The sequence below is a fragment of the Suricata suricatta genome, chromosome 9 (genome assembly GCF_006229205.1).
Source record: "Suricata suricatta isolate VVHF042 chromosome 9, meerkat_22Aug2017_6uvM2_HiC, whole genome shotgun sequence".
Classification (NCBI taxonomy): Eukaryota; Metazoa; Chordata; class Mammalia; order Carnivora; family Herpestidae; genus Suricata; species Suricata suricatta.
Window position 1 is genome coordinate 95,282,599 of NC_043708.1, and position 19,449 is coordinate 95,302,047.

At 34.1% G+C, this 19,449-nt stretch overlaps 1 protein-coding gene across 3 annotated transcripts in view; it reads left to right on the plus strand.

Moving 5' to 3' along the window:
• Positions 1–19,449, plus strand: part of TCF12 (transcription factor 12) — a 362,394-nt gene that overhangs the window by 151,823 nt on the left and 191,122 nt on the right. For 2 of the 3 annotated variants that reach the window (XM_029950501.1, XM_029950502.1), the window contains exon 4: positions 5,754–5,827. In XM_029950501.1, the coding sequence (XP_029806361.1) occupies positions 5,754–5,827 (74 nt within the window). Of the gene's footprint in view, positions 1–5,753; positions 5,828–14,735; positions 14,798–19,449 lie in introns of those variants that run through there. The other variant, XM_029950503.1, reaches the window with a different exon arrangement.

Below are 19,449 nucleotides of genomic sequence, written 5' to 3' on the forward strand. Positions count from 1 at the left end.
CTATCTATTGTTTGTAAAAAGGTAGACTTGCCATTTTCTTTGGATCTGCTACTCTGTTTAAATTACTAGAGTGCCCTGCTAAATTGTATCTTACAGGGTATTTATGTAGAGTGATGCAGTTAATAATATAGCAAAATAACTGAGTGTTATTTTCAAAATTAGTCATTTTCTTGGAATTAGCTCTGTGTTTACTACCTTATTCTAGTGTATTTTGGCACTGGAATGTCTCTATTTATAAATCTTTGTTCATAATAATACCAAAAGGAAATTGTGATTGAATTTTAAAAGGTGACCTGTGATTCCTTTTGCTCTTACTGTTCTTATTTTTCTTACATACATTTAAAAAGAATAAGTTATTTCTTTGTTCATTGTACAGAATCTAAATATTTTGTAACTTTATAAGACCTCTATAATCATTGTTATATACTTCATATGAGGTACCGTGTCTTAAATTCTCTTGAATATACTTACAATTTTAATATTATCATAGCTTTTACATTTTATTTGTTTTTGTTAATGTCTGGCATAACAGCAAAGGTTTACTGTATATTCTGACTGATCCTATTTCAAAATGAATTTCTAGAAAAACATATTGGTAGATTTATTTCACAAGTACCTGAAATCATACAATAAAAATGGTAGTGAGTTTTTACTTGTCTTTTGTTTTATAATTGGTGGCAGCCTTGGAGTGTTATCCAAACAAATATCATTACTCCACAAATGAAACTGAGTAAAACTGTTGAAGAGATGCATTCATAGCTTTGGTTATCTGACATAGCTGTCTCCAATCAGATTCCTTTCATCAAATCAGTTATTGAATCACCTTACAGCAGATGGCAATCCTAATCTTTCCCTTATTTATAACAGTGTTGGGATTTGATATTTTTGAAGTGTATTTTACTTGCTAGGATAAGAAAACTTGATTTCAGTGCTCCTAAAGCAGAGGGGGGTGTGTGTGTGTGTGTGTGTGTGTGTGTGTGTGTGTGTGTGTGTATGTGTATGTTGGGGAGAGAGAGAGAAAGAGTTACAGTCTCCAGTTCTCTTCCTCCCAACTTTATATATGTCCTCTTTTCATAAGGGTAGATACCAAGGAAAGTGGCTGTGGTGTCTTTTATTTTCTTACCAGCTTTACTGCAGGGATATCCTTACTCATCTTCACTCCATTCTGAGTATTGTCTCCCTTTTTCCTTTTATTCCTTTTCTCCTCAATAGACTCTTTGCTACGACCAGAAATATTTTCCCAATTCCAGACCTGTTTGTCACTTTACCCTAGTTTTAGTCTCAGGCAGCAGGTCTTTGGTGATAGTGGCAAGTAGGAAAATACGAACTTGCTCAGCAGTTTTTCTCCTCATTCACTGTTTTTACCTCCAGGCAGGTCTTCCCTGAGACTCCCCAAACCATGAGTAATGCTTTATATACACAAACTCTGTACTGTTTTGCGCCCATATGGTGGAGGGCATGGAGAGGAGAATAGATGTTGAGGGTGTAGGAAAATCATTCCCACTCCCAGTCTGTTTTCCTTAGTGGTTAAAAGCCTAGAGAAGTATAAGACTCTGTGCTAGGAGAATGAAAGAAGAAATAAGATGAAGTTGTGAGAATAGTTTTATGGTTAACTCGAGAGCACTTTTGGTCAAAAACTAAAGAAGGTAGCAGCAAAGAGGAAGCCGGTAGACTAATATCTGTGTTTTTCATAGAAGGGAGAGTAATCCCGTATGTTAAACTTTACCAAGAAGTTTACTTGTGCCTTCAGGAATTTTGCTCTCTGACATCTCAAAAACTTGTTTAGTTTTGTTTTTTTTTTACCTCTAATTCCTTCTCCAAGGTCTAGCCTCTTAAAAAAATAACCTGTATATGTAGTGATTTATTATTTGTTTTTAGTTACTTTTTCTATTAAGTGAGAAAGTAGCAAATTGCTTCACTGAACTTACAAACCATTATTTTTTGATATAGGCTAAAAAACATAATGTTCTTTACTGGAAAATATTAAAAATAGTATGTATATCTTTTTAAATTGGGCCTATGGGGAACCTGGGTGGCTCAGTTGGTTGGGTGTCTGACTTTGGTTTAGGTCATAATTTCATACCTTGTGAGTTCAAACCCCATGTTGGGCTCTTTGCTGACAGCTCAGAGCCTGGAGCCTGCTTCAGATTCTGTGTATCCCTCTCTCTCTGCCCTTCCTCTGCTCACACTCTGTATGTGTATCTCTCTTTCAAAAATAAATAATAACATTAAACATTTTTAATAAATAAAATAAGGCCTATGGAATCAAAAATATATTGGACTTTTTAAAATTGGTTCCATAAAAACAGGTACTTAAGATAATCTGTATATAAAAGATTAAAAAAAGAAGAGTCCTTTAAGTCTCTATATTAAATTATTGCTTAACCCTTTTAATCTTGTTAAATAAAAATAGAATAGTTTATTAGAAAAGGTTCCAAGGATTTCTACCACTTAATGATTATTAAACTTTCTCTTATATCTCCCATTTTCATCTATCAATTGAGAAACTGACTTCTCTAAAATTGTTAAGTTGGAATGCATAGACTAGAAATGGGAAGGAAAGAAAATACATGGCAATGATGGTTCAGACATATCTTAATAGAAACTTTTTAGTTCAGTCACTATATTGCAACTCTGTTGTATTTTCTTGTTGATAAATAGTTCTTCAGATTTTGATCAATTTGTGCAAATATTGATCAGTTTGTGCAGTTCTATATTGTTTATTTTCTGTATGTAATTTTTCTCTGCTTACCTTGGTCTTATGGCTGAGGCTTTGGAAAGTTTATTATTCCTGTCATATTTGTTTGTATAGCCATTGTCTTCAGCAGAAAGGAGTCATTGATGCTGAAAGATGACTCTTGCCTTTGTCAGTGCCAGCCACGAACTTCTACTCAGAGTTTGGATATGTTAACAATAAAACTACAGAGCTCTGAATTAAAAACCTAATGAGATCCTTGTTATTTATAGCATCCTTTGAGCCCCCTGCCATGTCCAGTGTCCTTGGTATGTCATACTGTTTAGCTGTTGGCTTACTTAATTATCATCTCATTTAATTAATCTTCACTCTTCTTTTATGCTGTGGAAGTAGTGTCACTTAATGAAAATTGTGTATGTGTTTTCACATAATTTTATATCTTTAAAAAATTTTGTCTGAGATGTTATGTATAATAGGCATTCACCTTTTTGCATTCTCTTTTACACATATATGTAAATAACACATAGGCCTCATATTTATTACTCATTTAATGTAGGATGATTCAAAGTCCTAAGAATAAACTATGGTCTGATTATTTTCCTTAAGATAGGATCATCAAAATAAGTTTCTGTTTTGCGTTCTAAACTCAGTGAAAGTATGAATACCCTCTTCCTCCCAATCCCACCATTCTGCTTTCTGTTTCCATGAATTTGACTACTCTAGACACCCAAAAGAAGTGGAATTGTACAGTATTTGTCCTTCTTGTGACTGGTTTATTTCACTTAACATAATGTCCTCAGGTTCATCCATTTTGTAGCATGTATAAGAGTTTGCTACATCTTTAAGACTGAATAATATTCCATTGTATATATATGTCACATTTTATCAGTTCATCTGTCAGTGGATATTTGAGTTGCTTCCACCTTTGGGCTATATAGGTGTACAAATATTTGAGACTCTGCTTTCTGTAGCTAATATAACTTTGTATTTCACTTTGGCTATATAGTATTAAAAAATCTTACATAGAAACAGTTGCAAATGAAAAGTATGATTTAAAAAAAATAAAACTTTTCATAAATTATTAGCAGTTTCATAAGTAGTATTTTATTAGTGGATTTTGTGGGTTAATAATAGCCTTTGCCTTGGATTGGGCCTCAATAGGAATTCTGGCTGCTGTTCTGCAGTGTTGATTACAAAGAAAATGCTTGATAACAGGTGATATTTGGAGATGGTAACAAAGAATGTTTTTACATGCTGTTACCCAAAATTGTAGAATATTTTTTAAGTCCAGAATTTTATTTATTTTTTTTAAATGTTTTTAATTTATTTTTGAGAGACAGAGACAGCTCGTGCAGGGGAGGGTCAGAGAGAGAGGGAGACACAAAATCTGAACCCGGCTCCAGGCTCTGAGCTAGCTGTCAGCACAGAGCCTGATGCGGGGTTCGAACCCACGAACCGTGAGATCATGACCTGAACCGAAGCCAGATGCCCAACCGACTGAGCCACCCAGGCGTCCTAAATCCAGAATTTTAGTACGAATTATCCAAGCATGAACAAAACACTATGTATTTTTCTTTTTGATCTCTGTGTTTTCAAGACTTCTGGTTCTCTTGAAATTATGCCGAGTGTTTTATATAGTGTAGGTACTCATCTTTTCTCTATAGTGTTTATAAAAACTTTTAAAATTACACATTAATCACTTAATATAGGAAATGCAGATTTATAAAAAGAATAAATTAGGTTCCTACCAGCTGAATTAGTAATTAGTAGATTCTAATTTGGAAACTCACTCCTCTTTCCCTGCTTTTGTCACGTATCCCTTCAGTTGGCAATTCTGTCCCCGTGGACAAGGCTTGAGAATCCTGGCTGGTTCCTGGAAAATTCGTGGTATTTAACAAATTACAGAACACATTCTCCTCTAAATCACAGAGGATTTTAAGGAAAAAAAAGTTTTTTTCAAGAAAAAGAAGTTCTAAACTTAGCACAATGTTGTCTTTGTAACATGGAGAGTTTTCTCATACAAGAATGAAAAAAAGGCAACTATTTGTGTTTGTTTCATCATAGAAGGGTTGGGAAAGCCTAAGCTGTTAGGAGTCAAGAATAAAAAAGACTGGTCCTCAAAACAGAAATGGGAGATATGTCTGGATTGAGAGGTCTCCAGCTCTCTCAACTTTTTCTAGGGATTGATTGGAAGGTAAAATAATGGAGCAAGAGCTTCAGATGGTACATTAATGAGCCCAATGAACTGATTTTTTGCTAATGGTTATTTATCTTTTTTCGCTTTGAGTTTCCCTTTCAATTTTCATAAGCATGGATCTATTCATATAGAATCAGATTTTAGGGGCACCTGGGTGGCTCACGTCGTGAGCTCATGAGTTCGAGCCCCGCATAAGGCTGACTTCTGTCAGCACAGAGCCCACTTTAGATCCTCTCTGCTCTTTCCCTGCACAGATGTGCACACTCTCACTCAAAAATAAACATTTAAAAAAAGAATTAGATTTTAGAGGAGATTTTTACTAGGATGAGTTGTCACATCGTTTTTATTCCTTTCGATACAACTAATGTTGATATGATATGATTTGGTATAGTTTGATTTAGTTTGATATCTTCAGTTAAGAATATCTCATCAGTGCTATGTTAGAAATCAGTCTTGTTAACTTGAACAGTTCGACTTTGCTTCATTTTCTAAGACATCCATAAGAACTGAATTCTTCATATTTTCATGTAGGCAGGACTAAACTACAGAAAGTTTCATCTACTCTTAGAAGCAGCAGTGGATGAGCACAGAAATGGAGAACCTTAGTTTTATGCCCTATTTTAAAGTCTCTAGACACATATTTTGGTTCTCAAATTCTGCATTGGATATTGGGCATTGTATGGAGCAGTGATGAAGGCTCTCAAGGTAACTTATTTTCTTCAGGTTTCTCAGACAAAAATGGATACACAGTTCCATGCAAATGCAAATACCACTTGCTGAATTGTATTCTCTGCTATAATGTATTCTTAAAAATCCATCGTAGTATTCTCCTGATTTATGTCTTTCACTTTCTTCTCTTAGGTATGGATGAACGAGGAAGTACGACATCTTGGGGAACAAGTGGTCAACCAAGCCCCTCTTATGACTCATCTAGAGTAAGTTTGTTCATCAGCCCTTGATTAAAACTATGAAGTAATTTGGCAGAATAAGTAAGGATTTTCATATATGAACTTTCTTTCTTAAGAGAAATGCAGATTACATATTTACATGGGAATATCATAGAATACACAGTACCTTCATGGTAGATTTAATTTTTTTCCATTTACTGTCATGTTTGGGGAGTTTATTTTATCTCTTACAGTGAAGGAAATATTTCTACTCCTGGATTACCTATAATACTCTTTACTAGATTGGAAGAGTTTGGAATGCCTAACTCTTCTCCATATGTAAATTTTTCTTTGTGTATTGTTTTCTTCATATATTACCTTTGAGAAATGGCACTGACTTTCAGAGTATCAGTTTCCAGTCTTCCCTCTCCCGTTCTTGTTCCAGTAGTCATCAGCTGTTTATATCTGGGACTCTCTAGCCCTGTCTCTTGGAAGCATATCAACACACACGTAACAGATGACATTTCTTGGTTGGCAGTTGAGAAAATAGGACCAAGCTAACATTCTATACACAGTGAGTTTATAATGTTAGAGCTTTTTTTTAAAGCAGTAAACAAATCAACAAAAATGTTAAAATAATGAAACTGAAAGATTCAAAATCAGACCAGCAAGCTGGCAGTAAAATTAAATTCTGTGTTCCCGGACTCTGCAGTAAATTGCTGAGGTTAAGAGATATCTTTTCCAAAATGTCATACTTTGAATGAATAATGAATATTTACTTCTCAGAATTAACCAGTAGAAGATAGAGAAGCATAAAATTTATGGTTAGTTAGCCCTGGAAATGGAAGGAAACAATATGCGATTGGAGTCCATGGTCACCATATACGTTATGTTGTTTTTCATTAAAAAATGCTTAGTTAGGGGCGCCTAGGTGGCTCAGTTGCTTAAGCATCTGAATTCAGCTCAGGTCGTGATCTTGTGGTCCATGGGTTTGAGCCCCACATCAGGCTGTGTGCTGACAGCTAGAGTCTACAACCTGCTTCGGATTCTGTGTCTCCTCTGCCTCTCCTCTGCTCATGCTGTCTTTCAAAAATAAACATTAAAAAAATTTTAATACTAAGTTAAAATATGTGGTTTGCTGTTATTTTTGGCTGTAGCCTATGTTTATTTTAAAGGGGCGCCTGGGTTAAGCATCAGACTTTGGCTCAGGTTGTGATCTCACAGTTGTGGGTTCGAGCCCCACATCAGACTCTGTGCGGACAGCTCAAACCCTGAAGCCTGCTTTGGATTCTTATGTTTCCCTCTGTCTCTACCCCTCCCCCACTCCTGCTTTGTCTGTCTGTCTGTCTGTCTGTCTGTCTCTCTCTCAAGGTTAAATAAATATTAAAAAATTTTTTTTAAATACTTCGGGAAGAAATAGGATAATCATGTAGAATTACGACTAATTATTAAAGAGACAATTAAACATGGTTTTTAGTGTTTCCTTTTTGGGAATCTATGCTAAGAAAGCTGGGTTGTAATGTAAAGAGCATTGTCATGACTATCAAAAGACTTGGATTTACTGACCTCTCCACTGTGAAATCCTTGGGCACCTTATTTTACCTTGGGGAGAGTTAAGCTGTTTGATGTCCAAATATTCTTCTACGTTTAGAAGTTTTTGATTCTTTAAATACCACTGTGAATAGGAAAGATAGGTTTCCTGTTTAGATTGTGAAATATGGATTTTTATATAGTGGAGTACAAAATTTTATTGGATTATTTCTTTGAAAGTCTTGATTTACTGTATAATAACTTATTTCTTAAAATATATGGGGTTCCTGGGTGGCTGAGTCGGTTAAGTCTCCGACTTCGGCTCAGGTCAGATCTCACATTCGTGGGTTCGAGCCCTGCGTCGGGCTCTGTGCTGACAGCTAGCTCAGAGCCTGGAGCCTGCTTCCGGTTCTGTGTCTCCTTCTCTCTCTCTGCCCTTCCCCCTCTCATGCTCTGTCTCTGTCTGTATCAAAAATAAATTAAAAAATATATATATATATTAAATGGGGACTTTACCTTGTGCTTACTTTCCTTTCAGACTTTTAATTTTGTTCTACTTGAGTACTAAATAAGATTCTAGGAGAAGAGAGCATAATAATGTATCCAAACTTTTACATATTTTATGATTGTGAAATTAAGTTTGCATCTAGAGATGGACTTCAAAGTAACTCTTGCATTTCTTTTGATATTTGCTATGCTATGTTGAGTGTGTATTATTTGCATTGAAAAGTTAAATTGATTTTATAGTAAATTAGTTTTCTGTTTAAAACCCCAGATTAATTTTTAAATATTCCCAATATACCATGCAACCATTTATATATTTATATTTATATATGTAAAGATACATACTATCTATCTGTATAAATATTAGATATATATGCTATCTAGATAGTGTATATATAGAAGATATACATACTACCCTTTATATATGTACTACCCTTTATTTTCATTCCCATTGAAATCCATTTTTCCACTAACTTTGCTTCTTCTATCCTGGTCATGATTTTGAACCTGAAATGGTTTATCTAGTTAAGAAGTTATGTTTTATTTATAATTTTAAACAATTTTATTCTCCTCCGAAATCTTCCCACCAGGGAAAGACATTTATGGTTATCTTTGAAGCTATCTTCAATACACCTTTGTAGGAAGCTTATCAAGTTTTTGGGTTTATCATTAAATACAATCTACCAAGTTGACCATTTTTCTCATAATCATAAATATAGATATAATTCTGTTAATGAGAGTCTCAGTTTACCAAAGTACTTTAATTCCACTGAGTACCATAGTATGTTGAGTGTTTTAAATTCAAAAGTAAACACTGATATTGGCTAAAAACCAATTTTGATACATTGTAAAATCATTAACAAGTTCAGTAAACTTTAATGAAATTTGCAGGTATTTTTTAGAAATTCTGTCAGTGAAATTTATTTAGATTTTACCATATTCTATAAATAATACATTTCCATCACAGCAAGTTGTAGCATTTAAAAAATAATTTGATTTTATAATACTGATAGCGAAAATTTTAATTTTACTTTTCATAAGCTTTGAAAAATACTTAGTAGGCTACAATAAAATGTATGTAGAAACTGCAGAATGAGTGGTTTGGTGAAGTTATAAAGCATATGCTTATAGTTTAGTATCTATTTAACACCTTTTTAAGGGGAATGTTTACTTTGTACACTTTGTGCCTTATAGCTACTGACTTTAAGTCTAATGAAGATAGCATATTGCTCTAGTAACCCTGATGCATAAGTGAGCTCTACAAGAGTTGTTTGGTTAAGGAGCCACAAACTTCTCATCAGTGTACTTAGTCTTATACATGTTTTTTCAGAAGTAGGAAAAGTCATTCCAGCAGAACTCCTGTCTGCTCTGTTTTCCCCAAATACACAAGAAAAGTTGTCTCGCAGTATATAGGTGATGTGCTGAGTTTCTGGTTATCAGAGCCTGTCATAGCATATCATTCATTGGACAATTTTTATTAGGAATAAAAATAAATGCTTGTACCTATTAATGGTTATAAAAGAAAGGTAAACATGCTTGGTATTCTTAGGAAATGTGGAAATGACACATATCTGAGACACTCATAAGGAAGTAAGAACATTTGTGGCATGTACTTCAAACCTCCCACTTTTGTTAGAGTCCTGATTACTGCACTGTTGATCTGCTGCTCACCTCTGCAGAACAAAACACACAACTGAACAGATAAAAGCATCATCATAATGTGAATAACACTTTTATTTTTAGAAATATGTGAAAAGTGGTGATTGAGGTTAAGGCACCAGAGATTCAAAGGTGTGATTAAGGTATCAGATAGTCTAGACCTGGGCAAGAGGTATAATGAGTTTATCCCCTCCCTCCCTCCCTTTGTTTTTACTACTACTTTACTACTTTATGGTACCCTTTACTACTACTAACTACTTTATAAGGTTGTCATAAGGATTAAATGTATGTAAAACTATGATTAAATAAGATAAATCTATATAAAGTGCTTTAGATCAGTGTCTGGTACATAATGGCTGCTATGTAAGTGTTGACTTTAATCTTACCTGTATCAGAATTTATTAACTAGATCTATATGTAATAATTAAACAAATCTAAATGAATGAATAAATTTGCAGGTATGCTGCATTCTGAGTGGAATGAATAAGAATTACTTGCTGATTCTGCCATGCTTAATATACTTTCCTTAGATTTGTAAAAGGCATAAAATTGATTTCCTTTCCCCTTCGCTTATCTGTTTCGTTTTTGGGAAAGAAAGACATAAAAGTTTTACTCTATCCACTATGATGCTTTTTACATAATGGATGTTCTGTAAGTGTTTGCTGAATATAATCAGATTGGGGAAGAATTGTTAGATTTGCTAGATTAATTGTGTTTGGAGATCGAATAGAAAAGAATCCAAGTTGATTTATGGTGGTGAAGCTCAAAGTCGATGGTGGTGGTATTAATGGTAATAGGTCTCCTCTCTCCTCTGCTTACAAATGATTGTCCTGATTGATACTACTTAGTAAAACATTTAAGATCACTGACTCTGGAGAATTATACTTTGTGACCTTGGATAAGTTTGGAGCCTCAGATTTCTCATCTTTAAAATAATAATAATTTTACACATACCTTTTAGGGTTTGAGTAAAAATGAAACCTAATAATAGCTATGAAATAGCTGTGAAGTATTTCATTTCATTTATTAATTCAATAAATTATTGAATTTACTAGTATTATCATTATTATCTCCAAATATCTAATATTTCACTGTTCATTTTCATGGTCCTATTTCCTAATTTCTGGAATGTTTTCTGATCATTTTAGTTGATGGAAATTCCAAGGAGCCCTGTCATCTTGGTTTTTCTGCCCTCTTAGCTCTGTTACCCAACCTAGGCCAAACTTTAAATATTAAAGTGCCATTGGGGTTTGTATCCTAGAGTTATGACAGGGCTCAAAGGAAAGAGAAGTCTTCTTGTTGACAGCATTTCCTAAGATAGAGTTTTTCATTTCTCAGTTTAGAAAGTAAAAGAGATCATCTTTTGCACCGCTGGTGGGAATGCAAACTGGTGCAGCCACTCTGGAAAACAGTATGGAGATTTTTCAGAAAATTAAAAATAGAACTACCCTACAACCCAGCAATTGCACTACTAGGTATTTATCCAAGGGATGCAGGTATGCACTTTCAAAGGGCATGTTTCAAACATGCACCCCAGTGTTTATTATAGCAGTGCTATTGACAACAGCCAAAGTATAGAAAGAGCCCAGATGTCCAGTGACAGATGAATGGATAGAGAAGATGTGAGATATGTATAAGTAAATACATACAAACATACATACAGTGGAGTATTACTCAGCAATCAAAAAGAATGAAATCTTGCCATTTTGCAACTACATGGATGGAATTAGAGGGTTTTATGTTAAGCAGGATTGACCAGAGAAAGACAAATATCATATGATTTCACTCATATGAAGACTTTAAGATGCAAAACAGGAACATAAGTGAAGGGAAGCAAAAATAATATAAAAACAAGGAGAGGAACAAAACTTAAAAGATAAAGAGAATAAGCTGAGGACTGGAGGGGTTGAGGGAGAGGGGATAGGCTAAATGTGTAAGGGGCATTAGAGAGGACACTTGTTGGAATGAGCACTGGGTGTTATACAGAAGGGATGAATCACTGAATCTACTCCTGAAATCATTATAACACTATATGCTAACTAACTTAGATGTAAATTAATAAATAAGAGAAAAAAAGTAATAGAGATCAGTGGTAGTTAACCCCTAGTAGTAATTATATTTATAGACACCAGCAGTGACCAGAATTTAGCATTTTAATTATGTGCATTTCTCAGGTTATATATAATCTATTGTAGTAGTTATATGGGAGGAAAGAAGGAACATTCAATTGCATACAGTGTGAGTGCGTATTTCTTCTAATTGGTAAATTTCTACCATGGTTTCCATTCTCTTTATAAATATGGTTTGCAGAGTGAAACAGTTGTGTCCACGTTGCTTTTCCTTTCTTCCCCATTTTGCGGTATCCTAGAATTTCCAAACTAGAAAGTGTGCTAGCTATTTATGTCTCGACCTTTTATTTCATTGATGAGAAAAGTAGGAGAGTTTGAGATTTGGCCAGGTTGAGATGTGTGCTGTTGATTCAAAATACACACACAGGAGGGGCGCCTGGGTGGCTCAGTCAGTTAAGCGTCCAACATCAGCTTTTGTCATAATCTCGCAGTTCATGAGTTTGAACCCCACATCAGGCTCTGTGCTGACAGCTCAGAGCCTGGAGCCTGCATCACCGAATTCTCTGTCTCCCTCTCTCTCTGCCCCACCCCTGCTTGCACTCTGTCTCTCAAAATTGAATAAATGTAAAAAAAAAAATACAAGATTTGGCTACACAGTATGCCTTGTTAATGACAGACTCTGGCCTAGAACTCAGATATACCAAATTTCATACAGTTACTTTTTAACCACCTTACCTTAGTCTTTCCCAAGTCAGAAAAGAACTATCTTAAATTTTTTGCCATATACTGAAGGAAGGGGAGAAGAGATGAGAAAGGTGAAAAGAGGATCTGCAATTAATATTTCAAAAGAGGACATAGGATGTGATAGGATTTAAAAAATGTTTGCCAGCCAGCATAGTATATTGTGAGGCAGACTTGCATAGAATTTAAGTGCTTGAACATTGAAATCAAGTTGTGTGGGTTCTATTTCTGGTGCTTTTACTTCCTAGCTGTATGACTGGGCAAATTATTTCTTTTTGCTCAAACTTTTTTCTTTTTCCTTTTCTCATTGATAGAAGGGAGGTGGGTACTAATAATAACTACCTTAGTAAAGTTCCGGACTTAGGCCTATTTGTGGAAAAGGGGAAAACCAATCATGTGGTAATGAGTTGGCTTTAAAATACGAGGTTCAGTGGTTGTTTATGATTCAGCACAAAATAATTTCAGACTTCTAATTAAGAGGTAAACAGTAGGTATGTTTTGCACTCTGATGTCTGTACCTATTACAGTGAGGTAGAAGGATGAGGGTTCATTTTATTAAAAATGCACTAGCAGTGGTCATTTCTCAGACCATTTGTCAGCAATATACATGGACAGCAGCCTGGTAAACCAGGTCAGGTAGAAAATTAATATGAGAGTTGCTCTAGCCTTCTAAGGAGTTGCTCTAGCTTTTTAAAACTCATACTCAAACCCATAGATTGGGTACTGTGGGGTGGAGGGGACAAAAATAAGTAAAAATTCAACTAAAGGAGACATTAGGCTTTCAAATTCTACGGAAACTAAAATGAGACTCTAAGGTTATCTGGATGAGTTTAATGACACCTGTCTAGCTATTCCTGGACCATTTCCACCTGATGTGGCTGAAGAGATCTTTAATTTTGCTTCATGCTCTCTTGGCAGGTATTCACTATCTTTTCATTCATGTGGATGAGCTTGGCAAACAGCCACTCTGTGGTTTGATGGATAACAAGTTAGAGATAAGACCCTCAGTTCCCCTCATGTGCTATCTATATTTAATTCACAGAGGTCATTCTTACCCCAGGAAGGGTTATACTGGCTGGACTTTTGGGGAGAGCCTAATGTATGGTCCATTTACATTTGACAGTAGAGGCCTTTGGAATATCCGTGGGTGGAGAGAACCTGTAGTTTTCTTCTCCCAGTAGAGCACAGTGGCATGAGAGCTACTCTTGTAAATAAAAGTAGCTTATTCACATCCTTGTAAATAAGAATAAGGTTGTCTATCTGCTTTTAAGGAACTTGTGCTTACTCTGGTCCCCATTTTTAAGATGCTGAGGTTTGTGAATGCACTCAGTTAATGCATCATTAAAAATGAATAATCATTTAGTTAATCTTAAAGTTCTGGAGCTGTGCTTAGAAATACAGGTCATATTTATCTGAAGAGTTAATTATAAAACTTTAACTCTTTTAAGGCAGCAGTAAAGAAGCTGCAATTAGGCAGCAAATGCCTAATTATCAAATTAATTTCATTGATTACTGTGGGATTATAGGAGATGGAGAGATTACTTTGGGTGATCAGGAAAGAAGAGTAAAGGGGAAGTGTTTGAGTAGAATATTACAGGACAGACAGTATTTGTATGAATAAGATTAAAAGGAAGATGACTTTCTGGAAATGTGGAATGACAGGACCACAAGGGCAGAAACTTCAAAATTATAAAATTTAGTAAATAATAAATAATCTTGCTTCACAGATAAATAATGTGATAAGGCAGGTTACTTTTCTGTTCGAGAAATGTAGTCTATCCTTTGGGGAGTAGAGAGCCAGTTAAAAATAAAATTTTTATGCAGAGAATGATGCAACAGGTTTTGTAAAGATCAGTATATTGTGGTATGAGGAATGGATCAAAAGTGAGAGTGACAAGAAATAGGATGATGTGATAAGATGTTATTACAGATCTGTTTGCAATGAAATAAGACTTAGAGTAGTATGATAGGATCAGGATCACAAAATAATTCAAAGTGGAGAGATATCTCAAAGGAAAAAAAAACTGGCACATATGATGACTGAGGAAGATATAAAATCATAGATTCACTCACCTTACAGAATGACGACTCCTCCATTAAACTCCATGTGTTTTATTCAGGCTTTGACAAGTTAGCTGTGGTTGTATTCTCCAATTACCAGATTGTTTGATTTTGATAAATAGTTTCCCTAAAAAGGGAAAAATTTAGTTATATGAATAAAAAAATAGTTTTTACTTTTTGTCCTCCATTGACAGCAGTGATGGGTAATAAAAGTTTAGTGTTACTTTCTCTTGTGTAGAGTAGATATTTTCTCTAGATTGTTTATGGTTTGCTAATGTTTTTATTTTTGAAGAGGAAAATGATGTAGGTTTTATAGCTTCTGCGAGTTCAAATGCAATAATTAGAAAGGACACACGAATTTTGAAATAGTATTTTATGCCTCTTGATCTCAGGTACAAAACACGAGATGAAGCAGTTAAATAGCAAAGCAAGACAGGCGGGACAGAGAATTAAAGTAAGTGTTTTCTATATATTGCATCTGTGTTCCCATTAATCTCTGTTTTGTTATGTAACTGCTCCTTCTGACTGAAGAAAAACTATGGGTAAGAAAAGCATGTATTTTAAAAAGTTAGGTTTAAATAAACCCATGAGGGAAAATGTTGTTTGTTACTCGTGTTTGTTTTCAAACATACCAACCTGCCTATGATCTGTAATCTTAGTTCTTAGATAAGGAAGAAATTGGGCTAGGATGATACAAGCTCCTTTAAATCTCTTGCTAGCAGATGCTTAAGATGAAAGAAATCACACAGCTATTAGGGTATCTACGTTTCCTTTTTAAGCTAGGCAGACCTTCTGTTTTTGTTTTTGTTTTTTCAATTTAGCTGTTCTTCCAGGGACAGTGTCCATTCAGATGTTGTCACATGGTTTTGGAACCAGCTTTATGTCTATTTCTTAGCTCACTGTAAGTTTTACTTAACTTTGCATGCTTATGATATAGCATCTTTATCAGGACTGATATTTGCAATTCTCTTTTTTAAATTTTTTCATTGTTTAGTCTTTAGTGAAAGTCAGAACACTAATCTTTGAATATCTCTTATGTCCTTTTTTGTAAAATTGTTGAGGTCTTACTTCAGGCAGCTTTTAAAATTATTTTCTATGGACTTACGTATTTCTTATTCCTAAGAACAGAAAGGAGGGTGGATTGAGGCTGAATATCTTTCTAGGTCCACTTAGCCTATCATAAAAAAAATTTTTTTTGAGACCATACCCAACAGCTGTGGGCTTGAACTCAGGACCCTGAGATCAAGAGTCGTGCGCTCCACCAACTGAGCCAGCCAGCCAAACACCATAGCCTATTTTTATTAATACCAATAATCATAACTAGCATTTGTGGCAATATTGTTTAAAACCTTTTCCCTGTTTTAAGCTTTATATCAACTTTTCAAGAAGGTAATTTAAATACTGTCCATTTTAGAAGTGAGGAGATTGAGGCTCAGAGAAAGTAGATAAATTACCAGATATTAAACATCTAAGGCTAGTATCCAGGCAGTATGACTCTAAATTACTGTCCCTTTCTACCATATCACACTTGACAAAGTATAAAAGAAACCCCACAACAGTTGTTATTTCTCTTTGCCCAGTACTTTAATGAAAGATACTCTAGAAGTTGTGAGATAATGGTACTGTAATTATTTCTTATAGAAATATTATTTACAATTTATACTTTAAAAAAATATAAGCCACAGAATAAGTTAGGTAAGTTTGCTACCTGGTTTCACCACTATATTTGACCTTGGAAAAGATAAGATACTTAAATTCCTAGCCTCATATTTCTCATCTGCAAAGAGATTGACCTTGTAACAAGTGTATGAAATTAAATACAATAAATTTTATAAAGCAGAATATGTTTTATTTATTAAGTAGTCTGTGAGTGTTCCTCTTTTTACATCCAGTCTTATGAAAAATTACACATCCATTCTGATACTAAACCATGTAGGAATTTTATAAGTCTCCTTAGAGAAGCAGCTGTTTTGAATTTCAGGAGCATGTCCTGAACAAGATGAGGGACTTGTTGCAGGTGTTAAATGATCAACAAGAGGTTCTATAAGTAGAGTAAATTGTTCACAAAATTAAAACTACTGGAAAGGTTTATTGCATTATAGATCTTGCTATTTGGAGATTATTGGGGGGGGGATTGGACAACCCAGATTTAACAGAATGTAGATTCTTCAGTTCCTCAAATTTGTTTGAAAAGATATCTACCTCACAAGATGGTTAAGGAGACCTCAGTGAGCCTATGTATGCCAAAGGCTTATTAGCATGATCAATTAATGTTAGTTCCTTTTGTGATATACTTTTGTCATATACTCAAACATTTTAATTTCGAGAATAATAAACTTAAGAGTGTGTCCTTCACTGTATTGAACTAATGCTTAATCCTTTATGCTATCAAATGAAATAATTATTTTAATGTGATTTTATATCATAATCAGTGTGCTACTTTTTGCATAAAGCAGACCGTCTTCCTGGTGTTTAATGTAAGTTATTTAGTGATTAGCAAGAAGATATCAACTGTCCTGTACCAAATATTTTCTCTGCATTGGTGATACCATTAAATCTCATTGATTTTATAGTTTTCTGAGCTCTTGCTCTGTAAATATTCTTGATTTCACACTCACCTTACCTTACTCTCTTAGATCTCTTTTACTTAGTATCTTTCTTCCGAATTTGGAATTTTGTAGTCTTCTCTTGGGCTTTTACTCTTCTTTCTGAGCTGTTCACATGGAATCTTTTTTTTTTTCTTAGTTTTTTCATTTAGGCAGCATTTATTGAGATTCTAAAATTTTCTGGTCACTGGAATTTGCTAAGCAAAACAAAATGATCAGTCCATTTTATCTGGGCAAAAGGAGTGTTCATTCTCTTGAAAAATGTCATAATACTATTGAGTGATAAAAGTTACAATAATGATGGCCTGGGGAGAGAAGAAGCACAGAAATAGAACCAATACTTGGTTATGAAATTTCTAGGGCAAATCAGTTGAAAATGGTAATATGTTTTATAATACAAAGAACAAAGGATTTAAGCCTGGTGACTTCTCCCACTACACAAGCATACTTGATCAAAAGAATTACCTATTTTGGACATTAGTTTACAATATGTAAAGCAAAAATTTTCAACAAGATCATAGTTTCTCAAACTGTTCTTAATAGGATATTAATAAATGTGTAAATACAGAACTCCATAGTCCAGTATATTTGTGTTATTGAGTTAAACAAAATTAGACTTCTTTATTGTTAAATTTTTGTTTTTAATATTTTATTGCAAGTTATAAATCCTTAAGAAAGGGATAGAATATACTTCTCACAGTTTTTTTCCCCACCATTGAATCCTTCTGTATTACTTATGAATTAAGTTTGACTGCTAGTAATAATCTCAAAAATGATACATTAGATGACTTGTACATTCAACCATTCATCTAGAACTGTGACCCATTGTGAATTCATTTTTGTATGAGGTGTGAAGTAAGGGTTGAAACTTTTTTTTTTTTTGCATAAAGCTATCCAGTTTTGTTACCATCATTTGTTGAAAAGAATTTCTTCCCCATTGAATTCCCTTGTTGTCTCTGTTAAAATCAATTGACCATGTGTGTGAGAATCAATTTCTGAACTGTTTTGTTCCACTGATTTTTCATAATCTTTACATCAGTGCCATACCGTCTTAATTACCATTCCTTTAAAATAAATCCTCCTATCAGGTAGTGTTGTAAGCCCTCCAATCTTGTTATTATGTTTCCAGATTGTTTTATAAATCCTAGGCAGTTTGCATATAAATTGAAAATTTTTAAACCAACGTATCAGTTTCTACACATTTTCTTCTGAGATTATGGTTGGGATTGCGTTGAATTTGTAGATCATTTTAAGGAAAATTGATACATCAGTAATGTAGTGTCTTCTGATCCATGAATATGGTATCTCTCTAGTTCTTTAATTTCTGCAAGTAATATTTTATAGTTTTCAGTGAGCACATCCTACACAGCTTTAGTTTCTCTTTTATAACTTTTGATGCTATTATAATTTTTTATTTCAATTTCTGGGTGTTCATGTCTCACATAAGACTACAAGACATTTTTATATTTTGATCTTGTATCCTGCACCTTGGTAAAATCACTCGCTGTGGTAGCTTTTTTGTACATGCTGAAGGATTTTCTGTTTGGATAGTATGTCATCCATGAACAATGAGAGTAACTTTTTCCTTTCCAATCTGGAATTCATTCCTCTTATTGAATTGGTTATGATTTCTGGTACAGTGTTTAATAGAAATAGTAAGAGTGGATTGCTTTACCTTGTCCTTGATGTTGGGTTAGCAATCAGTGTTTCAAGATTAAGTATGATATTAGCTGTAAGTTTCATTTATGTGATTTATTAGATTGAGGACTTTCTCTTCTGTTCCAAATTTGTTGAGACTACTTTCCAAAAATGGATTTTGAATTGTATGCAATGTTTTTTTCACATTTGTTGAAAAGGTCTGATTGTTTTTAGTGTGTTACTCTGGGAATTATAGTGATTACTGTTTTAAATTTTAAATGAATTTTGCATTCCTGAGATAAATAGCACTGCGCTGTGATATATTGTCTTTTTTATATATTACTGAATTCAATTTGCTAAAATGTTAAGAATTTTTATATACTTTTTAAGTGTTTATTTATTTTGTGAGAGAGAGAGCTCATGAACAGGAGATGGGCAGAGAGAGAGAACATCTCAAGCAGGCTCCTTGGTATCAGCACAGAGCCCAATGTGGGGCTCAATCCCATGAATCGTGAAATCATGACCTGAGCTGAAACAAACAGGCTGATGCTTGACCATTGAGCCACTCAGGCACCCCAAGAATTTTTATATTTGAGTAATATTGATCATTAGGACTTTTTTTTCTTGTACTTCGTCAGAATTTGGTATCATGATAATATTGGCCTCAAAGAATAAGAGGTATTAGTGCATATTTTCGAGAAATTTGTGTAGCAGTGGCATTATTTCTTCTTAATTACTTGGTAGAATTCACCACTTAAGATGTGGGTCCAAAGTTTTCTTTTGGGTATAATTTTTAATTACAATTTCAATTTTATGAATAGATAAAGGAACTATTTAAGTCACTTATTTTTTCTTGAATGAG